The sequence below is a fragment of the Melanostigma gelatinosum genome (genome assembly GCF_949748355.1).
Source record: "Melanostigma gelatinosum genome assembly, chromosome: 10".
NCBI classification, from domain to species: domain Eukaryota; kingdom Metazoa; phylum Chordata; class Actinopteri; order Perciformes; family Zoarcidae; genus Melanostigma; species Melanostigma gelatinosum.
Window position 1 is genome coordinate 4,451,225 of NC_136643.1, and position 22,418 is coordinate 4,473,642.

The 22,418-nt window shown below is 44.9% G+C and overlaps 1 protein-coding gene across 5 annotated transcripts in view; it reads left to right on the top strand.

Annotated features, from left to right (window-relative positions):
• The window catches only part of mycbp2 (MYC binding protein 2), a gene marked incomplete at its 5' end in the record, with an annotated part of 69,595 nt that overhangs the window by 19,904 nt on the left and 27,273 nt on the right, over positions 1 to 22,418 (top strand). For 4 of the 5 annotated variants that reach the window (XM_079276442.1, XM_079276444.1, XM_079276445.1 and 1 more), the window contains 38 exons: positions 248 to 452; positions 569 to 733; positions 863 to 1,021; positions 1,179 to 1,383; positions 1,571 to 1,716; positions 2,227 to 2,337; positions 4,639 to 4,758; positions 4,924 to 5,005; positions 5,392 to 5,509; positions 5,666 to 6,024; positions 6,399 to 6,571; positions 6,904 to 7,029; positions 7,290 to 7,417; positions 7,538 to 7,629; positions 7,719 to 7,853; positions 7,983 to 8,066; positions 8,172 to 8,268; positions 8,364 to 8,556; positions 8,896 to 9,170; positions 9,949 to 10,170; positions 10,357 to 10,548; positions 11,478 to 11,684; positions 11,787 to 11,924; positions 12,066 to 12,244; positions 12,336 to 12,478; positions 12,593 to 12,693; positions 12,781 to 12,999; positions 13,119 to 13,341; positions 17,038 to 17,156; positions 17,268 to 17,355; positions 17,505 to 17,554; positions 17,667 to 17,839; positions 18,024 to 18,168; positions 18,282 to 18,488; positions 19,258 to 19,313; positions 19,390 to 19,505; positions 19,705 to 19,802; positions 21,739 to 21,855. In XM_079276442.1, coding sequence (XP_079132568.1) covers positions 248 to 452; positions 569 to 733; positions 863 to 1,021; positions 1,179 to 1,383; positions 1,571 to 1,716; positions 2,227 to 2,337; positions 4,639 to 4,758; positions 4,924 to 5,005; positions 5,392 to 5,509; positions 5,666 to 6,024; positions 6,399 to 6,571; positions 6,904 to 7,029; positions 7,290 to 7,417; positions 7,538 to 7,629; positions 7,719 to 7,853; positions 7,983 to 8,066; positions 8,172 to 8,268; positions 8,364 to 8,556; positions 8,896 to 9,170; positions 9,949 to 10,170; positions 10,357 to 10,548; positions 11,478 to 11,684; positions 11,787 to 11,924; positions 12,066 to 12,244; positions 12,336 to 12,478; positions 12,593 to 12,693; positions 12,781 to 12,999; positions 13,119 to 13,341; positions 17,038 to 17,156; positions 17,268 to 17,355; positions 17,505 to 17,554; positions 17,667 to 17,839; positions 18,024 to 18,168; positions 18,282 to 18,488; positions 19,258 to 19,313; positions 19,390 to 19,505; positions 19,705 to 19,802; positions 21,739 to 21,855 — 5,766 coding nt within the window. The remainder of the gene's footprint in view (positions 1 to 247; positions 453 to 568; positions 734 to 862; positions 1,022 to 1,178; positions 1,384 to 1,570; positions 1,717 to 2,226; positions 2,338 to 4,638; positions 4,759 to 4,923; positions 5,006 to 5,391; positions 5,510 to 5,665; positions 6,025 to 6,398; positions 6,572 to 6,903; positions 7,030 to 7,289; positions 7,418 to 7,537; positions 7,630 to 7,718; positions 7,854 to 7,982; positions 8,067 to 8,171; positions 8,269 to 8,363; positions 8,557 to 8,895; positions 9,171 to 9,948; positions 10,171 to 10,356; positions 10,549 to 11,477; positions 11,685 to 11,786; positions 11,925 to 12,065; positions 12,245 to 12,335; positions 12,479 to 12,592; positions 12,694 to 12,780; positions 13,000 to 13,118; positions 13,342 to 17,037; positions 17,157 to 17,267; positions 17,356 to 17,504; positions 17,555 to 17,666; positions 17,840 to 18,023; positions 18,169 to 18,281; positions 18,489 to 19,257; positions 19,314 to 19,389; positions 19,506 to 19,704; positions 19,803 to 21,738; positions 21,856 to 22,418) is intronic. The other variant, XM_079276443.1, reaches the window with a different exon arrangement.

Consider the following 22,418-nt stretch of genomic DNA (forward strand, 5'->3'; position numbering starts at 1 on the left):
ATTTTTCTTACCGACTGACTCCCTGAGTTAAGAGTGAGAGGCAACTGATGGCTAAAATTGTGTTCGGGACAGCCCATGTTGATGTCGGCTCTCCCAATTCAAGATTCCGGGCCATCTGCCAAAAACAAATTCACCCAGATTAAACTTTTGACACAGCATAGTGCAAACAAATGGATACTGTAGATCCAAAAAGAACCACTGTAAGACAATTTGGTCCTGAACTTCTTTTCTCATCTTCCCCTTGCAGATTTACTACACCGGAAAGTACCAGAGCCTGGGCATAAAGCAGGGTGGCCCTTCAGCAGGGAAATGGGTGGAACTGCCCGTTACAAAGTCTCCCAAAATCATTCAGTTCTCGGTCGGCCACGATGGCTCTCATGCGCTGCTGGTGGCCGAAGACGGAAGCGTGTTCTTTACAGGCTCTGCCAGCAAGGGAGAGGACGGAGAGTCCAGTAAGACAATTTCAAACTTTGGGCAAACCTTTAAAAATAAATTTTATTATTAAGCGCTGACTCAAAGCCCCCTCAGTTGAACTCCTGACGTTGATGTCTGTTGTTTTCCCTTGCAGCTAAAAGCCGCAGACAGCCCAAGCCCTACAAGCCCAAGAAGATGATCAAATTAGAGACCAAGACAGCGGTGCACACAGCGTGTAACAACGGCAGCAGCAGCATCGTCACCAAGGACGGAGAGCTCTACATGTTTGGCAAAGATGCTATTTACAGTGACAGCACTTGTGAGTTGACTGGGACATGGCTGTTTCTTCAACCTCAGTTTCTCAGTAGTTTCTTTGATAAAGACATTTTAGAAAGATATATTTCTCAGTTTCTCGCGCTCTTTATAATCATTACTTTCTCGTCTGCAGGCCAGGTGACGGACCTGAAAGGTCACTCTGTAACTCAGGTTGCCATGGGCAAGGCCCATACCTGTGTTCTGACCAAGAGTGGTGAAGTGTGGACATTTGGGGTGAACAACAAGGGCCAGTGTGGCAGAGACACGGGATCCATGAGCCAGGCAGGGAAAGGTGAACAGTTGGACAAACAAATCCAAACGACAACATACTGTATATTGTGTCTTCCATAAACGCACATTGTCTTCGTACTGCGCTCCATCTGATGTCTTTCCCGTGTGTGTGTGTGTGTGTGTGTGTGTGTGTGTGTGTGTGTGTGTGTTTATTGTAGCGTTCGGTGTGGAGAGCATGGCCACCGCCATGGATGAGGACCTGGAGGACGAGCTGGAAGAGAAGGAAGAGAAGAGCATGATGTGCCAGCCGGGCATGCACAAGTGGAAGCTGGACCAGTGCATGGTGTGCACGGTGTGCGGCGACTGCACCGGCTATGGTGCCAGCTGTGTCAGCAGCGGACGGCCGGACAGAGTACCAGGAGGGTAAGAAGCACAGAGAACTGAAGGTGGTAACTACAGTATCTGTACAGCACATACACTTATCAATGACCAAGTACTGTCAAGAGACAGAAAATGTGCACATGACCTTGGGGAGGATCTTTTTTCAACACATTTTTGGCGACATTGGTTCTCATAATGTGAACGTATTTGTCCGTCTGTGTCCTACCAGTATCTGTGGCTGTGGCTCTGGAGAGTCTGGCTGCTCTGCGTGTGGCTGTTGCAAGGCCTGTGCTAGGGAGCTGGATGGTCAAGAGGCCAGACAGAGAGGCATCTTTGACGCAGTGAAGGAGATGATACCTCTGGACCTGCTGCTAGGTATGCCAACTGATTTCTTATATGACTTCATGATCCCCCCCCCCCCCCCCCCCCCGTTTTGCTTTCTCACACTTTACTCGCCTGTATCACCACTCGCATTGTTTTTACATTTTGCTCACAAAGACTGATAAATCATCTGCATGTTAAAATGTCACGCACACATATGCGATGTGATATTGAAAGTGTGCCAGCGATACATCCTTCTGAGCTATGCAAGCGCGCTGCTTACGCCTCACGCATCACACTGCCTGTCACATTCGCTCCAATGCGCTGTTTTGCGCGCTTGTCGTCGCTCATCTTCTGTTTGGTTCTCGTGTTGTGCAGAGTCATTGCTTCTCCATGACGTCTTTCCATCATTCATTGACATGTGTCTTGTTTTGTTCTGCTCTGCTCCGTCTTCCCTCCTCCTCCTCCTCCTCCTCCTCCTCCTCCTCCTCCTCCTCCTCCTCCTCCTGCATCCTATCTGGGCTGCCTGTACCTGGGTCCTTTTTTTGGGGGGGGGATTTTCAGCTGTGCCTGTCCCTCCCCCTCCAGGAGTGAACATCGAGGAGCACATTCAGATCCGTCAGGAGGAGAAGCGACAGAGGATCAACCGCCGGCACAGGCTGGAGGAGGGCAGAGGTATGGATCAGGGCTTAACAGTTTGGGGACTATGTTTAGAGATGTTTTTGGGGCTTTATGATATACTTTCTACATCAGAGAATAAAGCATAGACACGGGGAGAGTGAGAAGATGGCAGTAGCAGTCAATCAACAGGGGAAGCTACAAACTCTGTTGCTGTGTGAGCTTGGGTGTTGTGCGTCGGTGACTTCCCCCTTTGCTTGTGTCTTTTATACTGTTTCAGTGTGTGTGTGCATTGTTGTGGTGCAGTATTTATCATGTGTTCTTTCCCATATGTGAGCATTGTGCATGCATGTGAAAGTGTCTTTCTCCCCCAGGCCCCCTTGTTTTTTCCGGTCCCATATTTATGAACCAGCGTGAGCAGGCCCTAGCCAGAATAAGACCCCTTCAGGCACTAAGGCATAAGCGGGACAAGCACAAAGGTACTTTGGTCTTCACTAACTCAACGGGTGCAGAGACTCCCCTTTTTTGACTCATCTCCCAATCTGGCTGTCCCGCCCACCTCCTCTCTCACTCTCTGACGGCGGGACTCTCATGTCTTCACCAGGTCTCGTGGTAACAAAACAATGTGGCCTGTTGGAATGACAGACTCACAGTGGACAAATGACTGTGAAGCCTTTAGAACCGGGTTAAAGACATAAACATAGGAAAGGGCTGAAGTACAGTAAAGACCCGGTCTGTCCTGCTAATTAATTTTCTTGTTTAACCGTTCTAATCCTCGGAGTAGGATGCCTGCTCTGCCCCGCTGCTGTTGTTTGACCTAAATAGAAATTCTGAAATGTACTTGCCATCACTCCCGTAGCGGCTGATTTGCCACTTCACGGGTACAACATTAGCATTGCAAGAGGACGAAAAACAGCGATCACTGGGGGGACAGTGAGCTTTGATGAACGACGAGCTGAAATGTGTGATGCAGAAGGAAGGAAGCAGGCCTGTTAGCTTTATAATCCATGTTTTAGATGTGAGGCATCTCATGAAAAAGGCCCAGAATTCGACCACAAACTTTTCAGCTTTTCAGGCACTGGACCATCACTTGTTTACTTTTCTCTCAGCTAACTATTCAACCAATGGACAACTTGTAATTCCAGTAAGACCAACGTTTATGATTCAGCTGAAGCGACATAACACAGATGTACAATAGATATGTAGTTCATTTGTGTTGGTTGGTTTTGGAAGAGCAGAATCCCTCTTTCTCACTTTCCTTTGTAAAGTAACCACAAGGAGGACAGAGGACACACAGGGACGCTTCAAACTCTCTCTGTAGTATAGTAGTCAGGGAATATTTTAGTTCAAACGTAAGATACTGTATCAGTCATTGCCTGCATAAATCTGACAACCAGCTGGTATCTCTGTCTGTAGCTTGTGCCCGTCTGAGCTGCTGCTGCTGCTGTTCTTGTCGATAGGTGGCGCAGGCTGGAGTGGAACTGCAGCATTGTACTCTTGTTGATGTAAAAGCAACAGTGTGCTCTATTTCAGAGCACAGCTAATAAATGTCAGTGAAGAAATTGAGGCTGTTTTGTGGAGAATATCTTTCCATTTGCGGAACAATTCATTGTGGTTGATGCACCGTTGTAAGGCTGCCGGAGGTTATATATGACTCCTCTGAGCATCCTCGGTTTACTCATGAAGAGGGACGCTTGCTCCAACCCCCCTCCCCCCCCCATACTCTGTCTGTGACTTCCCAATAAACTCTAAATGTCATTGAGAGATGTCACCATGAGATAAACTTTTTAAACGCTCATAAATGTGTGGGCCATGAGCCAGTCAAACTTCATTTTACATTTACTGTGAGGTCATATCGAAACCTAAAGCTCTTATCTACAGAGGTTTACCACAATGAGCTGCTTCCTGGTCCAAAAGGATATTGACTGTCATTGTGTTTACTGTAACGCATGGGACTCCATCCAACTTTTCTCCCATCACACACACACACACACCACAACTGTGACCTCTAAAGCAGGGCTCAGGGTAAACCAGACTCCCTCTTCCTCAGTGACCACAGACCATTGTTGAGAAGAAAATCTAATTATTTTCTGCACAATCAATCTTTACATTTGGACTGGTTGCCAAAAGCCTTTCTGTTACAGAGGTGTTTTTCCCTGCTTTCTATCTCGGCATGCTTCTCCCTTTTCTCCCCGCTTTCTTTTGAGTCCTCTTCTCCCTCCAGCTCTGTTTTCCAGGACTGTGCAGAGACATCCACCTCTGTGGTCTGAAGTTGCTACTAAACCTCACTCCCCCCCCCCCCCCCTCCCTCCTCCGTGTTTTCCTCAAATGTGCTGACTTGGTTTGTTTGCCTCGTAGATGGTAGCAGTGAGCGTGGGGAGAAGGATGCCAGCAAAATCACCACCTACCCCCCCGGGGCCGTGAGATTTGACAGCGAGCTGCGAGCTGTGCAGGTCAGCTGCGGTTTTCACCACTCAGGTAGGATTCGTTTCCCCGCGTGGCTGCTTCTGGTCGGGCACCAGGGTGGCATTTTACTTCAAGAGCATTATTTTGAAAACCTCTGAGCAAGAGATGAACAAGATTTTCTTTACCTTGAAGTAAAGAAAATGAGTGAATAACCGTCACGATTATGCTGCTTTACAGTGGTGCTGATGGAGAACGGAGATGTCTACACGTTTGGTTACGGCCAACACGGGCAGCTCGGCCATGGAGATGTGAACTCCAGGTATTTCTTCTGATACATGTTCATGCGAAAGGAAGGAATTGTTCGTAATACATAAAATACAGTTCATTGGAGAATAAGATGCAGTATTTCATGTCATTTACACATTAAGCAATGGTAACTATATAAAATACGACATTACCCATAATTCTACTGACCAGGAAGGGGTGTAGCGTACAGTTTGTTGTTGTTAGACAGACATGTGTTCTTGGAAAACTAGCTACTTGTCGTTGGCATAACAGGCCTACATTTGATAATTCAGCCCAAATGTTCGATTAAAGATTGAAATAAAAAATCCTTTTAATTTTGAATTCCATTACAAACTTAAGTAAACAAACTGCTGCACTCATGTGGACACACAACCTGAACTAGATGCTTCCACCTGCTAGGGGTTCTCCGACTCTGGTGCAGGCCCTTCCGGGTCCCAGTGTTCAGGTGACAGCAGGCAGTAACCACACAGCCGTTCTCCTCATGGACGGGCAGGTCTTTACATTCGGCAGCTTCTCGGTAAGAGCAACATTCTCGCTTTTTAAGAGGGTGCAGGCTTTTATTTTTTACTCGTATGATAGCAGTATTTTAAATGTTCACTGCTTTACACCTGTTTTGATATTGTTGACCATGGAATGCTCTTCAGAGTGAATATATATACTCCTTGTTCTTTAGAAAGGACAGCTGGGCCGGCCCATCCTGGACATGCCCTACTGGAATGCCAAGCCATCGCCCATGCCCAACATTGGGGCCAAATATGGGCGAAAGGCCACCTGGATTGGTGCCAGCGGGGACCAGACGTTCCTGCGGATCGATGAGGCTCTGATCAACTCCCATGTCCTCGCCACTTCAGAGATCTTTGCCAGCAAACACATTATTGGGCTTGTGCCCTCCTCTGTGTCTGAGCCGCCTCCATTTAAATGCTTGCTGATCAACAAAATGGACGGAAGCTGCAGGACCTTCAATGACTCTGAGCAGGAGGACCTGCAGGGATTTGGCCTGTGTCTGGACCCTGTGTATGATGTCGTATGGAGGTCTGTCCAAGGACTATACCAACATTTTTGTTTAGTTGTAGTTGTTGCTCAGCAATGTTTTTATTTATTTTACATTTAGTTGAAATACCCCACAGATAAGATTAACTTGGCCTTGTAATCATTCTTTGCATCCGAGGGGAAAATAAACAAAGACTAAAGAGAATGTGTTGAACAGAAATGTGATACTACCCGGGTGTTAAGATTCACTTGTTTGGTTAAGTAGTTGAATAAGAGCTCTGAACAAAAACAGGTACATTTAAGTTGGTGCATTTTATTTTAAGGTGTCTATACATTTTTCATTTAGTCAACTTTAGTGAAACTTTTTAAAGGTGATTTATCTTTTTAAATTCATTTATCCCTCTGTGCTCTTTTAGGTTCCTGCCTGCTGCAAAAGAGATGCTGTGCTACAATGCTGTGATAGCTGACGCCAGGATGCCCTCTGCCACAGATCTCCAGGCTCGCTGCAGCATCCTCAGTCCGGAGCTTGCTTTGCCCTCAGGATCACATGCCACCACCACGCGCTCTCATGGAGCCCTGCACATCCTCGGTAATCCTCTGCTCTTCAGCCTTGTCTTTGGTCAAATGAATCAGTTTTATTAAGGTTCTAATGAATAAGTACACACATGCTACGACACAAGTGATGATGGACAATGCATCTGTGTTTCTCAAAGTAGATGTTAACACTGTCCCAAACCCCACTTTTCTGATTTTTCATGTACTGGACCCTTCGTTGAATCAGTCATGTGCTTTCAATTCTTGGTAAAATCAATTAGACGGATAGATTTGCTCTTAGATTGTAGCCAAACATGACAAACTGTTGTGAATTTGTGCTCATAATCATTCAATGCTAAGAGGAAGTATACTGGGCCGTCCGCTTAGGTTGCCTGGATACACTGGCTGCCATGCAAGAGCTGAAGATGGGCGTGGCCAGCGCGGAGGAAGAAACCCAGGCAGTGATGAAGGTCTACTCCAAGGAGGACTACAGTGTGGTGAACCGCTTTGAGAGTAAGTGGGCTCTTTGTGCAGGATTCATGGTAAATGATGTATGATGAGAAACACTGGGGGATACATTTGGCTTGTACAGTATATGTTGCGATTATGTCAGAGCTTGGCTAACCTTTAACATTTTTTTTAGTCAAAGCTGCCGAGTGTGTGAAACATAAAAACTCAGATCATCCTCCTCAGTGAACGACCAAAGTGTTTAAGAGGATAACAGCATCTGTGAGCCTTGCATAGCCTGACTGACTCCATGCGTGATGTTATAGGTCACGGTGGTGGCTGGGGCTACTCAGCCCACTCCGTCGAGGCCATCCGGTTCTGTGCTGATGCAGACATCCTGCTGGGTGGGCTGGGTCTGTTCGGGGGACGAGGGGAGTACACTGCCAAGATCAAGGTGGGCTGCCTTGTAACACTTTTCTTATTTTATAATACACTCAATGGATTAAGTAGAATCCTTGCCTCAAATATAACACAGGTGTTTACAACATACTAACCCAGTCCTGTTGTTGTGCAGCTTTTTGAGCTGGGACCTGACGGGGGTGACCACGAGACAGACGGCGATCTGCTGGCTGAGACCGACGTGCTGGCGTACGACTGTGCTGCCAGGTAAAAACAGTTCACGGATTCCTTCGCTCCTCCCAACTAGTTTCTTGAAAAGAAACAATTCATGGAAGCAATGCTGGTCTTATCTTTAGGGAGAAGTATGCCATGATGTTTGACGAGCCGGTGCTGCTGCAGCTGGGCTGGTGGTACGTGGCGTGGGCCCGAGTGTCTGGACCCAGCAGTGACTGTGGCTCCCACGGACAGGCTACCATTACTACAGATGATGGGTAAAACTCATTTCACAATGTAGAGGATGCTCCTGCATTTACAAATGAATACATCTTGAACATTTTACATTTAAGTAGATAATGTTTGAAGCACAGCCCTTTCATTTATCAGATTTTTTCCCTCTTAAGTGTGGTGTTTCAGTTCAAAAGCTCTAAGAAGTCAAACAACGGTACAGACGTTAATGCGGGTCAAATACCTCAGCTGCTATACAGGCAAGTATCGTTTTTTACACTCTGCTTACAGTGATTCAAGCATTGTCTTGTCTGTCGGCTTGTCAAGTAAATTATTTTGATTGTTTCTTTGTATTTGAACATCAGGCTTCCTTCAAATGATGGCAATGCAGCTAAAGGGAAGCAGCAGACCAGTGAACCAGTCCATATCCTTAAACGCTCATTCGCTCGTACCGTCTCAGTGGTCAGTATCGTCTCTGTGTTGTTGCCTGCTTAATTGTCTTGACAGATGATGTTGTACAGCACTGTGTGACTGTCTCACCCTGTCCTTCTCTGTAGGAGTGTTTTGAGTCTCTGCTGAGTGTCCTTCACTGGAGCTGGACCACCTTGGTTCTGGGTGTGGAGGAGCTGCGAGGGCTAAAGGGCTTCCAGTACACAGCCACCCTGCTGGACCTGGAGAGGCTGCGCTTTGTCGGCACGTGCTGCCTCCGCCTGCTCAGGGTCTACATCTGTGAGATCTTCCCCATCGCCGGTAGGAGCACAGACAACTCAGCGGGACTTTGTCTCCGGCAATATAACGGCTCGTTCTTGGAGAAAAGTAAAAACCACAGCGTTGCTACTTTCAAGCTGTTAGTGGCACTGCTGGTTCCCTGCCTTTTTGAATTACAAAAAACAGTTGACAATATTCATCCTCATTAATTTTTGAATGAAATACTCGGTGCCAATCCTTTATGTCTGTTGCCTGGATAACATTAAGACTTTTAAAGACGAGGTTGTGTATAGATTTCAAAAAGTACACTTCAATTGAACGCTTTATTGTTAGTAAGACCTGACAATGTTTTTCTTTTTCTGTCTGTTCTTTGATTTCTAGCCAGCACCAAAGCTGTGGTGGAGGAGTCCAGCAAGCTGGCAGAGTGCGTGGGAAAGACGCGCAGCCTGCTGAAGAAGATCCTGTCAGAAGGCATGGACAACTGCCTGACCAAGCTGGACAACGACCCCCAGGGCTACCTGTCTCAACCTTTGACCCTGCTGGAAGCTGTGCTGCAGGAGTGCCACAACACCTTCACCGCCTGCTTCCACTCGTTCTACCCGACCCCGTCTCTGCAGTGGGCCTGTCTCTGCGACCTGCTCAACTGCCTGGACCAGGTCAATGACGGCAGAGTAGAAGGAGTTTTTGAACAGGAAACTCGTTACAGTATTGTTCTCGTTAGCAATTCATCTGTTTTTTTCCCTGATTTATCATTTCCCTGATTTATCATTTCCCTGATTTATCATTCGTGTAGTGTATAAAATGTTGACGCCGCATCACAAAGCCTACGGTGACGTCCTTCAAATTGCTTTTGTTTGTCTAAGCAGGTCCTAAACCCAAAGATAATCGATGTCTAAAAACAGAAAAGCAGCACATTTTGAGAATATGTAACCATTGAATGTTTGGCTTTTTTTTTTTTACTGATAATTGACTTGAACAATGATAATCAAAAAAGTCGACGAATCATTTACTGTCAATCGACTAATCGACCAATTATTTAAGCTCTAAGGATTGCCAAGAGTGTTTTTAAAATCCAGCAGATGTACTTCAACATCTGGTGAACATTTTAGATGTTGAGGTGATGCTCTTATCAAGATAGCCCACCAACGTTTGAAAAACCATAGATCGCCAACACTATCGTCTTAGGTTGTTAAAGGAACGTTGTAGAAACATTAAAACAAATAATAATAATAATAATGTATTTTATTTGTAACGCACTTTTCATTTTTTTTTTTAAATCTCAGAGTGCCACAGAGCCAGTACATAGTAAAAACATGGTAAAAAGCATAGTTAAAACATAAAAAAAAACTATAATAAAATAAAAACCAGTGAATGAACGGACAAAAGCAAGGTGATCAAATCTGAGATTCATCCCTCTCCTCCCTCCTCTTTTAGGACATTGCCGAGGCCAACTTCCGCACGTCCAGCAGCCGCCTGCTGGCGGCCGTGATGTCGGCTCTGTGCAACACTTCGGTCAAGCTGACATCCATCCTGCCCATCGCATACGACGGGGAAGTGCTGCTGCGTTCACTGGTCAAACAAGTCAGCACAGAGAACGACTCTGCCCTCGCTCACCGCTTCCCCCTGCTGGTGGCCCACATGGAGAAACTGAGCCATGTGAGTGTTTGCACGTTGAACACGGTGCATCGGGTATCCTCACTTCAAAATGGTGGAGGTGGTCGGTGACCGAGGAAACAGTTTTGCAGATGGAGAACATGTTTTGATCATTACCACGTCATGTTCTCATCAAAACCCCTCCGATATCTCTGTGTCAAAACACTAACATCATATTTCGCTCCTTAGACGGAGGAGAACCTGATGGGCATGACCAGTTTCCGGGAGGTTCTGGAGAAGATGCTTGTGATTGTGGTGCTGCCGGTGAGGAAGAGTTTGAGGAAGGAAGTGGAGCTGTTCTCTCCACACCTGGTCTCCAACACCTGCGGTCTACTGGCCTCCATCGTCTCCGAGCTCACCGCCTCGGCCCTGGGCTCCGAGGTAACTTGACTCACGCTGATATTCACGCACTTACTTCTTACTTCCTTGCTGGGCCATGTCCTTTTACTTAAAGCTCTGTTGTGATCGCACTAACCTTTCATAGTGACTGCTCTTTCTTAGAACAAGATGATGTCTCTACTGTTGCCAAAAACAGAAGTTTAATTGGATTTCCTTTGTTGTTTTTACGATATGTTGAGTCACTAAGTGGGTGGGACAGATGCCTGTCTCCTTCCCTCTGTCACACTCTGAGATGAATTATCATCACATGCATACCTTGTACTGCAGACTCTGGCACTCTCGTCGCCATAGGAACCGTCACTCCACAGCAGTCCCTGTTTTTTCTCTCCCCAGTCTGTTGTCAGGGAAACACCTCTTCCTCCCCTGAGCACCTGGATAGGGTCCCTGTGCAGTCGTGTCTGGCTCTCTGTTGGCAGCAGGCTGATAGAAATAGTCATAGTTTGTATTGTTTATTTCAGACAATGGATCTTTTCGAGATCATCCATGTTTTCTGTCTGTCCATCCCATGCTCTTCAATGGCATGTCTCAGGAACGCCTTCAGGGAATTTGTTCTAATTTGGTACAAATGTCCACTTGGACTGAAGGTTATCCTGATTCGATTTCGGTGGTTAAAGGTCAAATGTCACTGTGACCTCATAAAACACCTTTTCGGCCATAACGCATATCCTACTTATGACAATTTCCCACAAATACCTAATCGGATATAAATGATGGAGGGATGATGTTGTGGACAGACATGATTGTAAACTGCAACATAACACTGGTTGGCAGAGGAATACAACCACGAGGCGGTAATTCTAGCGCAGGATTTCGTTGTTTGGAGTAAAACAAATGTGTTAATCAGCCCTGTGTGCTTATGTAAGAGGTTTGATATGTTTGGCCACATCTCTTATTGTGTCCTTGCTTGTTAGGTTGATGGGCTGAACTCGCTCCACTCCGTGAAAGCATCCCCGAACCGTTTCACCAAAACGAGCCAGGGCCGCAGTTGGAACACGGGCAATGGCTCTCCGGATGCCATCTGTATGACTGTAGACAAGCCGGGCATTGTGCTGGTTGGCGTGTGCGTCTACGGGGGAGGGGGCATCCATGAGTATGAACTGGAGGTGCTGGCCGACGACGTAAGTGATTAGGAATCATCTTCAGCTCATATTTTCTGGTGTTGCTTGACTAGCTTTCTTCCTTTGCCTCTTTTTACAACTTGTGTTCCCATCACCCTTCAGGCACAGACGGAGCACCCAGGGGACTCGGCACATTCTCACAGGTGGACGTCCCTGGAGCTGGTGAAGGGCACCTACAGCACCGACGATTCTCCCAGCGATATTGCTGAGATTCGCATGGACAAGGCCGTGCCGCTCAAGGTACATAGGTTCTCGAGGAAATAATACTTGCATATGATTTGCAGTTGAGATACAAATATATATTTTTTTAACTTCCTACACATGTGTGCTGATCTTAGTTGAAATGCGTATAGTCTCACTTATGAATTTATTCTGTTGCAGGAGGGTGTAAAGTACGCTGTGCGGTTACGGAACTACGGCAGCCGGACAGCTAACGGGGATGGAGGCATGACCACGGTGCAGTGCTGCGACGGTGTTTCCTTCACCTTCAGCACCTGCAGCTTGAGCAGCAATGGCACCAACCAGACCAGAGGACAGATCCCACAGCTTCTCTACTACAGGTCCACACAAAGCCGGCAATTTCTAACATCTACTCTGTGAAGTATTTGGGGGTTCTTTTCTGACTTTTTTTTCTTTTTCTCGTGGCTGAAGGAGTGAGTATGACGGGGATCTTCAGTCTCAGCTGCTGAGCAAAGCCAATGAGGAAGACAAGAACTGTAGCAGAGCTCTGTCCGTGGTCAGCGCTGTGGTCAGAGCTGCGAAGGACCTGCTTAACAGGGCTTTTGCTGTCGATGGTAAGAGCAACAAACGTATTACAAAAGCATTGCAGCAGAGCCACTTGCATTGAATTTGGATCTTATCTGTTCAGCCTCTCTTCAGTTTAATCAATGTGCTTTTATTTTCTCCAGTAGATGATATTCCCGAGCTACTGAGTTCCTCCAGCCTGTTCTCCATGCTGCTGCCCCTCATCCTGGCCTACATCGGCCCCGTGGCTGCGTCTGTACCTAAGGTAAGATGGTAAAGCCTTTATCTTGGTTCAGTGAATTGTCTCTCTGATGTGGCATCGTGGTGAAATGCCTCGCTCTCCCTCATCCAGGCTGCCGTTGAGGTCTTTGGACTCGTTCAGGAGCTGTTGCCTGCTGTCTCCGCCCTCAACCAAAAGTACGCCCCACCCACCTTCAACCCGAACCAGTCAACAGACAGCACGACCGGCAACCAGCCTGAGCAGGGCCTGTCGGCTTGCACCACCTCAAACCACTACTCGGTGATTGAGAGTGACCACCCTTACAAACAAGCTGGCGTCACACAATACAGGGTAAGGTATCCGTTGGTATGCTAACTGCTTAGCAACAGACTTCCATCTGTAAGAAGTAAGATACACAAATGTAATTTAAAGTCCAAAAATAAATCTTGCTCTGTCTCGCCTTGCCTCAGGTGTCTTTCCCCGACTGTGTCCGCTGGACCACCATTGAGTTTGATCAGCAGTGCGGCACTGCGCAGCCGGAGGACGTCCTGCGCCTGCTCATCCCCAGCCGTACCCTCCACCTGTCCAGCCTGGGGGGCAAACCTTTGATCCATGACACCATCAACACCTGGACTGATCTCAAGAAGTTCTCTGGCTCCACTGGCTGGCCAACCACCGTCCTGGTGCTGCCAGGTAAGAGAGGCGGAGCAAAATAACATTTATCAGTAGTTATGAACGTTATGACTGTTGTTTTGGCAATAACAGAATTGCAATAAATCCACAAGTTCTAAAAGCCAAGAGGCGTGGTCTACATAGTAGACCGATAGAGATAATAAGTTTACCACATAAAATTAAAGATCTTCTTCTTCCTTCTAAAATCAAGACATTAACCTTTTGAAGACACTTAATTACATTTGACAACTTTTGCTTCCCAATATTAGTGCTTTTTAACATCATCATTGCCTTCTAAGTCAGCGGTTCCCAAACTTTTTAGGCCGCGCACCCCCTTCTACATCCGGACCGGGTTCGCGCACCCCCCCCCCCCCCCCCTTAATAAAAAAAAAAAAAAAAAAAAGAAGAAGCAACAGAGCCTTTTAAGCCTTCATAGCCGCATAAGAATCGGACCAATGAGAGAACAGTTTGCTCGCGCGTGGCATTTGTTTACAAGATTTAGTCCGCTGTTAAATGTTGCAGTGTGAACACAAACCGAACAAAGGAGCAACTGCAACATTGTATCATATTAATTCCTGAATCAGAACAAAGCAAACGAACTGAAGGTGTGAAAACGCCCTGAAACACTGCAACAAAGTTTCAATAACTTTCAGTGACACAAGGCGTCACTTTTAAAGAGCAATACGGATGCGAGCACACACGCACAGGCTCAGAGGCAGATTATCACATTTAATTTACAATTAATGACCGACTAATGTAGCCAGGATGTCTTCGGACAAAGCATCGATGCGGCGACACAGTGTTGTTGGACACCGGGATCATGTCCAACTTTTTTGCTTCTTTCTCCCCAATCATACATTCCACCATCTCTCTGGCAGCTGGCAAGCTCACGTCTTCAGTGATTGTGTGCGGTAGCCCCTTTCTCGCTATTCTGTAACCAGATATGAAGCCCGTAGTGCATCATTTATAGACCCAACACATGAATGAGACTCCAGTTGTTTTTGGCTGTTTTGTAACTCCTCCAATTTCGATATAAACAATGTAAGGGGCTTTTGACTTGCACTGGCATGCTTGGTGTTCAGGTGGCGACGTAAATAAGAGCTTCAGACTGTTAGCCAGAACCTCACTGCACACCACGCACTGTGGCTTTGGGGAATCTGCGTTGCCAATCCAAGTGAAGCCCAGACACAGATACTTTTCATCATATTTCCTCTTTTTTTCCCAGTCTGATGCTCACTCTCGTTTCCTCATTTTTCACCTTGACTCCGCGATGGGCCGATGTGCTCCCGATTTGTCTGTGCTATCCCTTCCTCCTTTTGGTCTCCTCCGTCTCATCTTCCTCTGACTCTGGCTCGATTTCTTCTCCCGGTCTCTCCCCAACGCACCTCTCCGTTCCCCTCGCCTCCGATTCCTCTCTCTCTCTCTCTGTCCCTCTCCTCTTTTACGACTGATAGCTTCAGATGGCCCACCTGACAGTTTTTAAATTAAAATTACGTTTTTTTTAATATTTAATATTATTACACCATCAGACCGCCATTACACTTTTCCTCTCGCGCACCCCCTAGAGGCAGCTCGCGCACCCCCAGGGGTGCGCGCACCCCACTTTGGGAATCCCTGAACTAAGTGATTGCACTTCTCTGATATTTAAATGCATCAGCACTACGATTGCATGTAATACATTTGTCATTTAAAGTGCTTTTCAGACTTGTAATTAAGAGTAGTTATCTGAAAAATGTATTAAAAAGATCAGGGAAAGTTTGCATTGCAGTGAATTTGTCCACAAAAAACTTTAATGAGGTTAAATGTTTGTCTTTTAAAATTTTATTCTGGAGCTTTTTTTATGCTAAGCTAGCATGTACTGCCCAACCAACTATCTAGCCCCAAAGCAGCAGCAGCAGAGTCTGGGATGATGTGCTACATACCTTAAAGCAGGGGTCTCAAACTCATTTTCACTCCGGGCCACATCAGCATCATGGTCGCCCACAAAGGGCCGGTTGTAAATGTAACTACTCGTAACATATTGTTAAATAAGTCTCTGCATTTGATTATTGTTTATTCAAGTGTTAAAATATTGTACATGCAGTTATATAAATGTAAAAATATATTTAAGCACATTTATGTTATTATAACTTAAATCCTTTTAATTTAGGGTTAAGAAACCCACATTACTCTATCAAAGATCAAACAATTACAGAAAAGATCAAAGACAAATATCAAATACAAGTTATTACAATAACTTTGTTCAACGCTTAAAATCCTTTCAAGGGCGCGTTTGCAAAACACATGAAGTATTTCATGTGTTTTAAAGACATGTTTAAAGTAGTCTTCAATGTACTCACAATACATTTCCATGTCAAATGTACAGTAACCAGCCAAAGAGCTGCTTCTATGATTGTGTTTAAGTATCTCAGAATTATGACTTTCTATCATAGTTATGACTTTCTATCTCATAACTTCGACTTTCTATCTCATAATTTCGACAATGGGGATATTTTTATTATCAAGTCTAACTTTAAAAAAAAAAAAAAAGGTAATTTTTTTTTTTTTTTTTTGCTGCCAGATTCGCGGGCCACATAAAATGACGTGGCGGGCCGAATTCGGCCCGCGTACCGGGAGTTTGAGACCCCTGCCTTAAAGGGATAGTTAGGATTTTCTCAAGTGGAGTACTTCTTCAAAGCCAGTGTTTTACCTACAGTAGATGGAGTTGGGAGAAACAGACAGGATTGCCAGCATGGGATCAAAGCAATGTACTGCTGTGGAAGTATTTTAGACGCCTAAAAAATCATGATCAGTCTACTTGTACCCTGTTTTTAGAATACCTTCACTGCTTTACCTTGCTGTCGGACAGCCCTTTCTGACGGGGAACTAAAGCTGTGATATCCATCTGTGGTCTCTGCAAAGACACAGGGCTCCTTTGACAGAACCAGTCATTTCACCTTGCAGAACACAGGAGTTGCTGGTCCATCGCTGCCTCAATAAGCTGGTTTGTTTGTGTGACATTATTGATTTAATGAGTTTGTTCAGATTCATCAAAGTCACACAATACCACGAACAAACTGACCGACAGCAGCGGTAGACCAGCAACTCCTGTGTTCTGCTAGATAAAATGACAAAGGAGTCCTGTGGCTTTAAAAGAGAGCATCGATAACGGCTTCAGCTCCCCGTCAGAAAGGGCTGTCTGACGGCAAGGTAAAGATATTCTTAATACAGCATATCCTTGAACTGAAATTAACTTTTGTTTTTCGGTATCTAAAATAGGTTTTGCTGCCGCTCCGTCTACAGCAGTACATTGCTTTGCTCCCGTGCTGGTGCTCCTGTGTAGGTTAGACACTGACCATGGAGAAATGCATCATACAACCCCACAAAAATCCAAACTATTCCTATATTGGGGAAAACTTAGCAACAAAAACAGGCAAACGTGTTCTTTATTGAGGTAACGCATACATGCGTAAACTGTGACAGCACTAGCAATATGTATGTATATATGTTGGCATGATGTAGTAGTGAATGAGTGGTGACACCATTCTAAACACAGCTGTAGTTCAGTGATCTGAATTGTTCTCATCTGCGCTTTAATCTCCTTACTGCTTAATGATGCTTCACTGAGCCACCTGCCACAGCAGGCAGTCATTAGTTTACCAGCGATTCCTTGCATACAACACTCCGCCCACCTGTCTCTCTTTTCATCTTCTGTTTTTCTGCCCTCTCTACTTTCAGGAAACGAAGTTCTGTTCTCGCTGGAGACGGCCTCGGACTACGTCAAAGATGAGAAAGCTTGCTTTTACGGCTTCAAGTGCGTAGCCGTGGGATACGAGTTTAACCCCGGCCCCGATGAGGTACAGACGCGCTCGTATATTCTTCTGTATATTGCGCAGTGGGATGGACTTGCATTTTTTTTATGCATAATGGAAAAAACCTTCCTGACCATAGCATTATGGACATTTCAGGGTATCATCCAGCTGGAGAAGGAGTTGGCCTACCTGGGCAGTGTGTGTGCTGCAGCTCTGATGAAGAAAGACCTGGCCCTCCCTATAGGTATGGGAAACTGTGGATGAGGGGATTTGCTTCGGCTGTTGTGAACAACCCGTTTCTTAATTAAGTTATGTGTGTTACTGCTCGGAACAATGACATTGTTTCACGTCTTGAGTAAATCAATCATCTGGTATTCTCATCTTTAACTTAAGGTAATGAACTGGAAGAGGATCTTGAGATCCTTGAGGAAGCCTCTCTTCAGGTTTGTCCTCTTTTAAGTTCAGATACTCTTAGTTGTTGTCTGGTGGAAAGGATTTTATATTTCATCATCACTCTACCTTCCCTGATTCTTATTTCCTCTGATGTCACCCCAGGTGTGTAAGTCCCACTCCGGGATCCTGGGGAAGGGTCTGGCCTTGTCTCACTCCCCCACCATCCTGGAGGCCCTGGAGGGAAATCTGCCGCTGCACCTCCAAACCAATGAGCACTCTTTCCTTGAGGACTTCATCACCTGTGTACAGACCTCCAGCGGAGGACGTCTGGCCAGGTAAACATTTGTGGAGCCTGTCAATTCTAGTTACCTAAACAGAGCAAAATATACTGTGCATTCTCCATTTTGAACTATGTTGGTTGTAAATTTTATTTTAACTTTCCCTCTGCAATTTCATTTAGTTACAGATTAGAAATTGACCATCCTGTCTCCTCTTCTTTTGTCCTTTTCTTCCATCCAGGTGGCTACAGCCAGACTCTTACGCAGACCCCCAGAAGACATCTCTGATCCTGAACAAAGATGACATACGCTGTGGATGGCCGACTACTGTGGTCGTACAGACCAAAGACCAGTATGGAGATGTGGTGCACGTTCCTCACATGAAGGTCAGGGTGATTTCTTTGGCTTCCAAGGGATTTTGGTAGATCAAAGCTGCGTAATCATTTTTGCCTGCTTTGGCAAAAATCTGACAGGTGTTTCTCATCTCTTCCATGTCCAGGTGGAGGTAAAGGCCGTGCCCGTTTCACAAAAGAAGTCGATGCAGCCGGACAATGTGAAGAGGCTGCAGCGGCTACCTGGGAGCTCCTCGCCGTCGTCCTCTGGCCCAGACTTAACCTTTGGAGGTTTGCCAATGCCCAAGCTGGAGGCCACGTACGAGCCCATGATCGTGAAAGAGGCTCGATACATCGCTATAACCATGATGAAGGTCAGTATCATGGAACTGGCTTATAAACTCACTTGTTTACATTTTGAGGGCTGCAGGTTTATTTAGTCATGATTAGATCTTCACACCAACCTGTGACCCCTACTGGACGTGAGAGTAATTGCAGATTAGACCTGCAGCTGCAATATTAACACATTTTAATGGTCCGTTTGCATTTTCACATCAAACACTTATTATTTACAATAAGATACTCAATATAAAAAGAAGCCAAAAAGGAGAGTAAATTGACTGAATAAAGACATTGAATCAAAATTGCAAAATTGAGGAAGTGGTCCGACTCCCTGGATGTAGACAGTCGTTGCTGTATAAGTCTGAAATTGGCCGTCAACGCGGCATTCTCCTCCCTTCCGCTATCTACTTCGCCGTCCCTGCATCCTGGGCCGAGCGCCGCCCAAGACGATTTTGATTGTTTTTAAAGAAATATGAGCAAGCAAGCGCGTCCTTCCCCCGCGTAGCAGAATAATAATGTGTGTGGATGGATTATAATTGCACCTAAGGGAGCTACAGTGTGCCGACCTTCATTTATATTATTTCGACTATTGAGGAAGCAATGCATCATGAAACGTTTAAAAACAAGTAAGGAAATCTGGCAGAATAAATCATATAGAAACATAAATATATATTGTGAAAAAATATATTTTTGATTTAGGGAACATCATAATCGTTAGTTATAAAGAGAAAAAAAGCACTTTATTTTGGTAAACCAGTGTTTTTGTTGTTGACTTCTCACTTGTGCTCTTTGTCTTTGCAGGCTTATGAAAACTACTCATTTGAAGAGCTGCGCTTTGCCTCCCCCACCCCAAAGAGGTAAGTGAGGTTATGCAGGAATAAAATACATTTCCCAGTGAGATACAACCTACTTTATTGATCCTTTCCCACACAGACCCAGTGAGAACATGCTCATTCGTGCCAACACTGACGGAACCTACAGCGCCAACTGGACTCCGGGAGCAGTAGGCCTCTACACAATCCACGTCACCATTGATGGCATTGAAATAGGTATGTCAATGGAAACGGCTGAAGTATTTCCCACATACAGGGTATGCACTGATGACCGTCTCCAACCCACACCAAGTGACATAACGTCATGCGGCTGCCGTGCATATGGATTAATCCATAAAAACGTTGAGGCCTTTCTGATTAGTCGGTGAACCGCCGTCATTTTCAGATTTTGAGCTGTAAATCTATTCTTTTATAGATGCTGGTTTGGAGGTAGAAGTCAAAGACCCCCCCAAAGGCATGATACCACCTGGCACTCAGATGGTCAAACCAAAGGCTGAACCTCAGCCTAGCAAGGTGAGCTCAACCAGGGGCATGAACATGCACATAAACACACCTATAAATGCATGCATGCTTGCAAATCCCCCATCAAACACACCAGAGACCAGACGCAGTTTGTGCTGTCTTCTATACCTATCGACACCCATCTGTACCTTTAACCAAACTCTTACCCTAAAAGCCACATTGAGCAATAACGTGATACAAACATTGAAATACGGATCTCCCTGTAATATGAAAGGGTTGTTAGTGCTGCCCACTTGCACTGACAATCAACATCTTATTTTGCACCTCCTTGTTTTGGTCTGACAATCAGAACTATTGCTGGTCCGTAGAAAGCAATGGACACAAAACTGATTGTCAGCCTTCTGTCCAAGTGCAAGCTGATGGAACAAGATGAGATTTTATCATGGATCGCGATTTAAAATTAAAAAAATAAAATAAATGTTGATAAGTCGATCTTGGTGAATTTCCATTATCGGGATCATTGTGAATATCGTCACATGAGTGACTTAAAAATAAGCTGTCGAGCTCACTATCATTGTAGATAGGGGCGTCACCATACACTGGTATTAACGATGACCGTGATATTTACAAAATGAAATACTGATATTATGTCAATAATGCACATATGATGATATTGTGTAAGTGATCTAGTGCCTCTTAAATCATTTTATATACACGGTTATGGTTGGGCAAGAATTCAAAATGATTTATCGTCTTCCCATCGAATCATATTGTGATGAAATCGTACATGAAGATATTGTGATACACAATTGTATCATCTGAATTGATAATACCAAGCTTGTAATAAAAAGAATCTGATTATTTGCAACGTTTTTGATAAAATGATAAAGTACTTTTCATTTGATTTAACGTATATCGGGATAAAAGATTTTGGACACATCGCCTAGCCATGATTATAGTTACAGACTCTCAACCCACCTACACTCATATTTTGAGTTGCGTTCATTTGCCAATAAAGAGACAAAACGCACAATAAACAAAGTTAAAGATTGACTGATACCATTGTTTGTTTTCAAATGTTCTATAGAATTCACAACAATATCATTATTGTGAATTATTTTGGCCAAGATATTTGTGGAGTGAAAATCAGATTGTGTGACAGCCCTGGGATCCAAAACAAACTCGTGAAGGAATTCAGGTGTTTTCAAGACTCTGCAGACTAACCCAGCGCCACCAGGCTTAGACCTGCTTTGCATTTATCGGGTGATAAGACACAGAACTCCAGTGTGATGTTGCTTTACTTTGTTGAATGTGCAAATAAGCAGCCGCTTGATAATATGATGCACTAAATACCAAAAGTTTATTGTCGAGTCCATTTGTGGCCCTTTTAATTATGGTTATTGGTGCTCAGGTTTAGTATGAATGAACATATAGACAGCTGGTTCTGTATCTCAGCCTTCTCATCTCTTCAAACTGCATTGATTGATTGTTACTCATAGATAAAAAAGTAGAAAGTGATTTGGAATTACTTTAAATGCCGATGCTGCATCAAACTGATACATGTCGGGGTCATCATCATTTTGTGAAAGTTGGTGGTATTCAGATTTTTCAATCCACAATGGGGAAACAAGCTAAATCCTGCTACTTTTAACCAGCACTGCGTATATTCCTTGGGAGCATGTGTTACATGACTTTCCACACACAAGTGTCAATGTAGGATCAAAAACTAACTTCATCCAACCGGCACTGCTGAAAACGGAGCTCCTAAAGCCTCCTCGTCTTTCGCTGTTTGTGCGCGTGTGTGTGTGTGTGTGTGTACTTGGAAGCAGGCTCTGTGTGGTTAAAGCATGCGACCTCCCACCGTCAACTTGCCCTGCTTCCTCTTCCTCCTCCTGCTGCACTTCTTGTCTATTTTTTATTCATTTTTTTATTTTTATTCCTTGCTCCTGCCGCTCACGGTCTCCATCTCCCCCTCTGCTTCTCTCAGGTCCGCAAATTTGTGTCCAAGGACAGCGCAGGCCTGCGTGTGCGTAGTCACCCCTCCCTGCAGAGTGAACAGATAGGCATAGTGCATGTCAATGGCACCATCACTTTCATTGACGAGGTAACTGGCTCTAGACCAGGCAGAGTGTACGTTATGTTATAGAAGTATGTCAGCTGGAGCACTCTCCACTTTGATTCTATTTCCTTGTTTCGTCTTCTTTAAATCAGTAAGGATAGAATCAGAGTATTTTCTGCTGTTTTCAGAACTTTTGAGTCCTGCTTGGTGTCTTCTATGTACCGGTATTATGTGTTGTTACCTCTAAATAATAACTACTTTCTTGCAAAGCTTATAAATTGGTTGCTCTTAACTTTAATTTGCTTCATACTCTTGCAAGATACTCTGAGGCTACATGAAAAGCTTGAGCGCCTGCAAAATAAATCCAAAGGACAAGATGCATTTAAATCCAAATATTTAAAATTGTAGCACTCAAAGCATTTGCTCAATGATTGTAGTGTAATGCAACACATCATCTGTGTTTGTATCCATTTTAAATGCACCCTGCTGTAACCTCAATTTACTGTCGTCTAGTTTGACTTGACTTGAGGTCCTGCAACCTCAGAGGTGGTGTGTGTGTGTGTGTGTGAGGGCGCTGCCCATCCTGTTTCCATAGTAATGGGACGGCA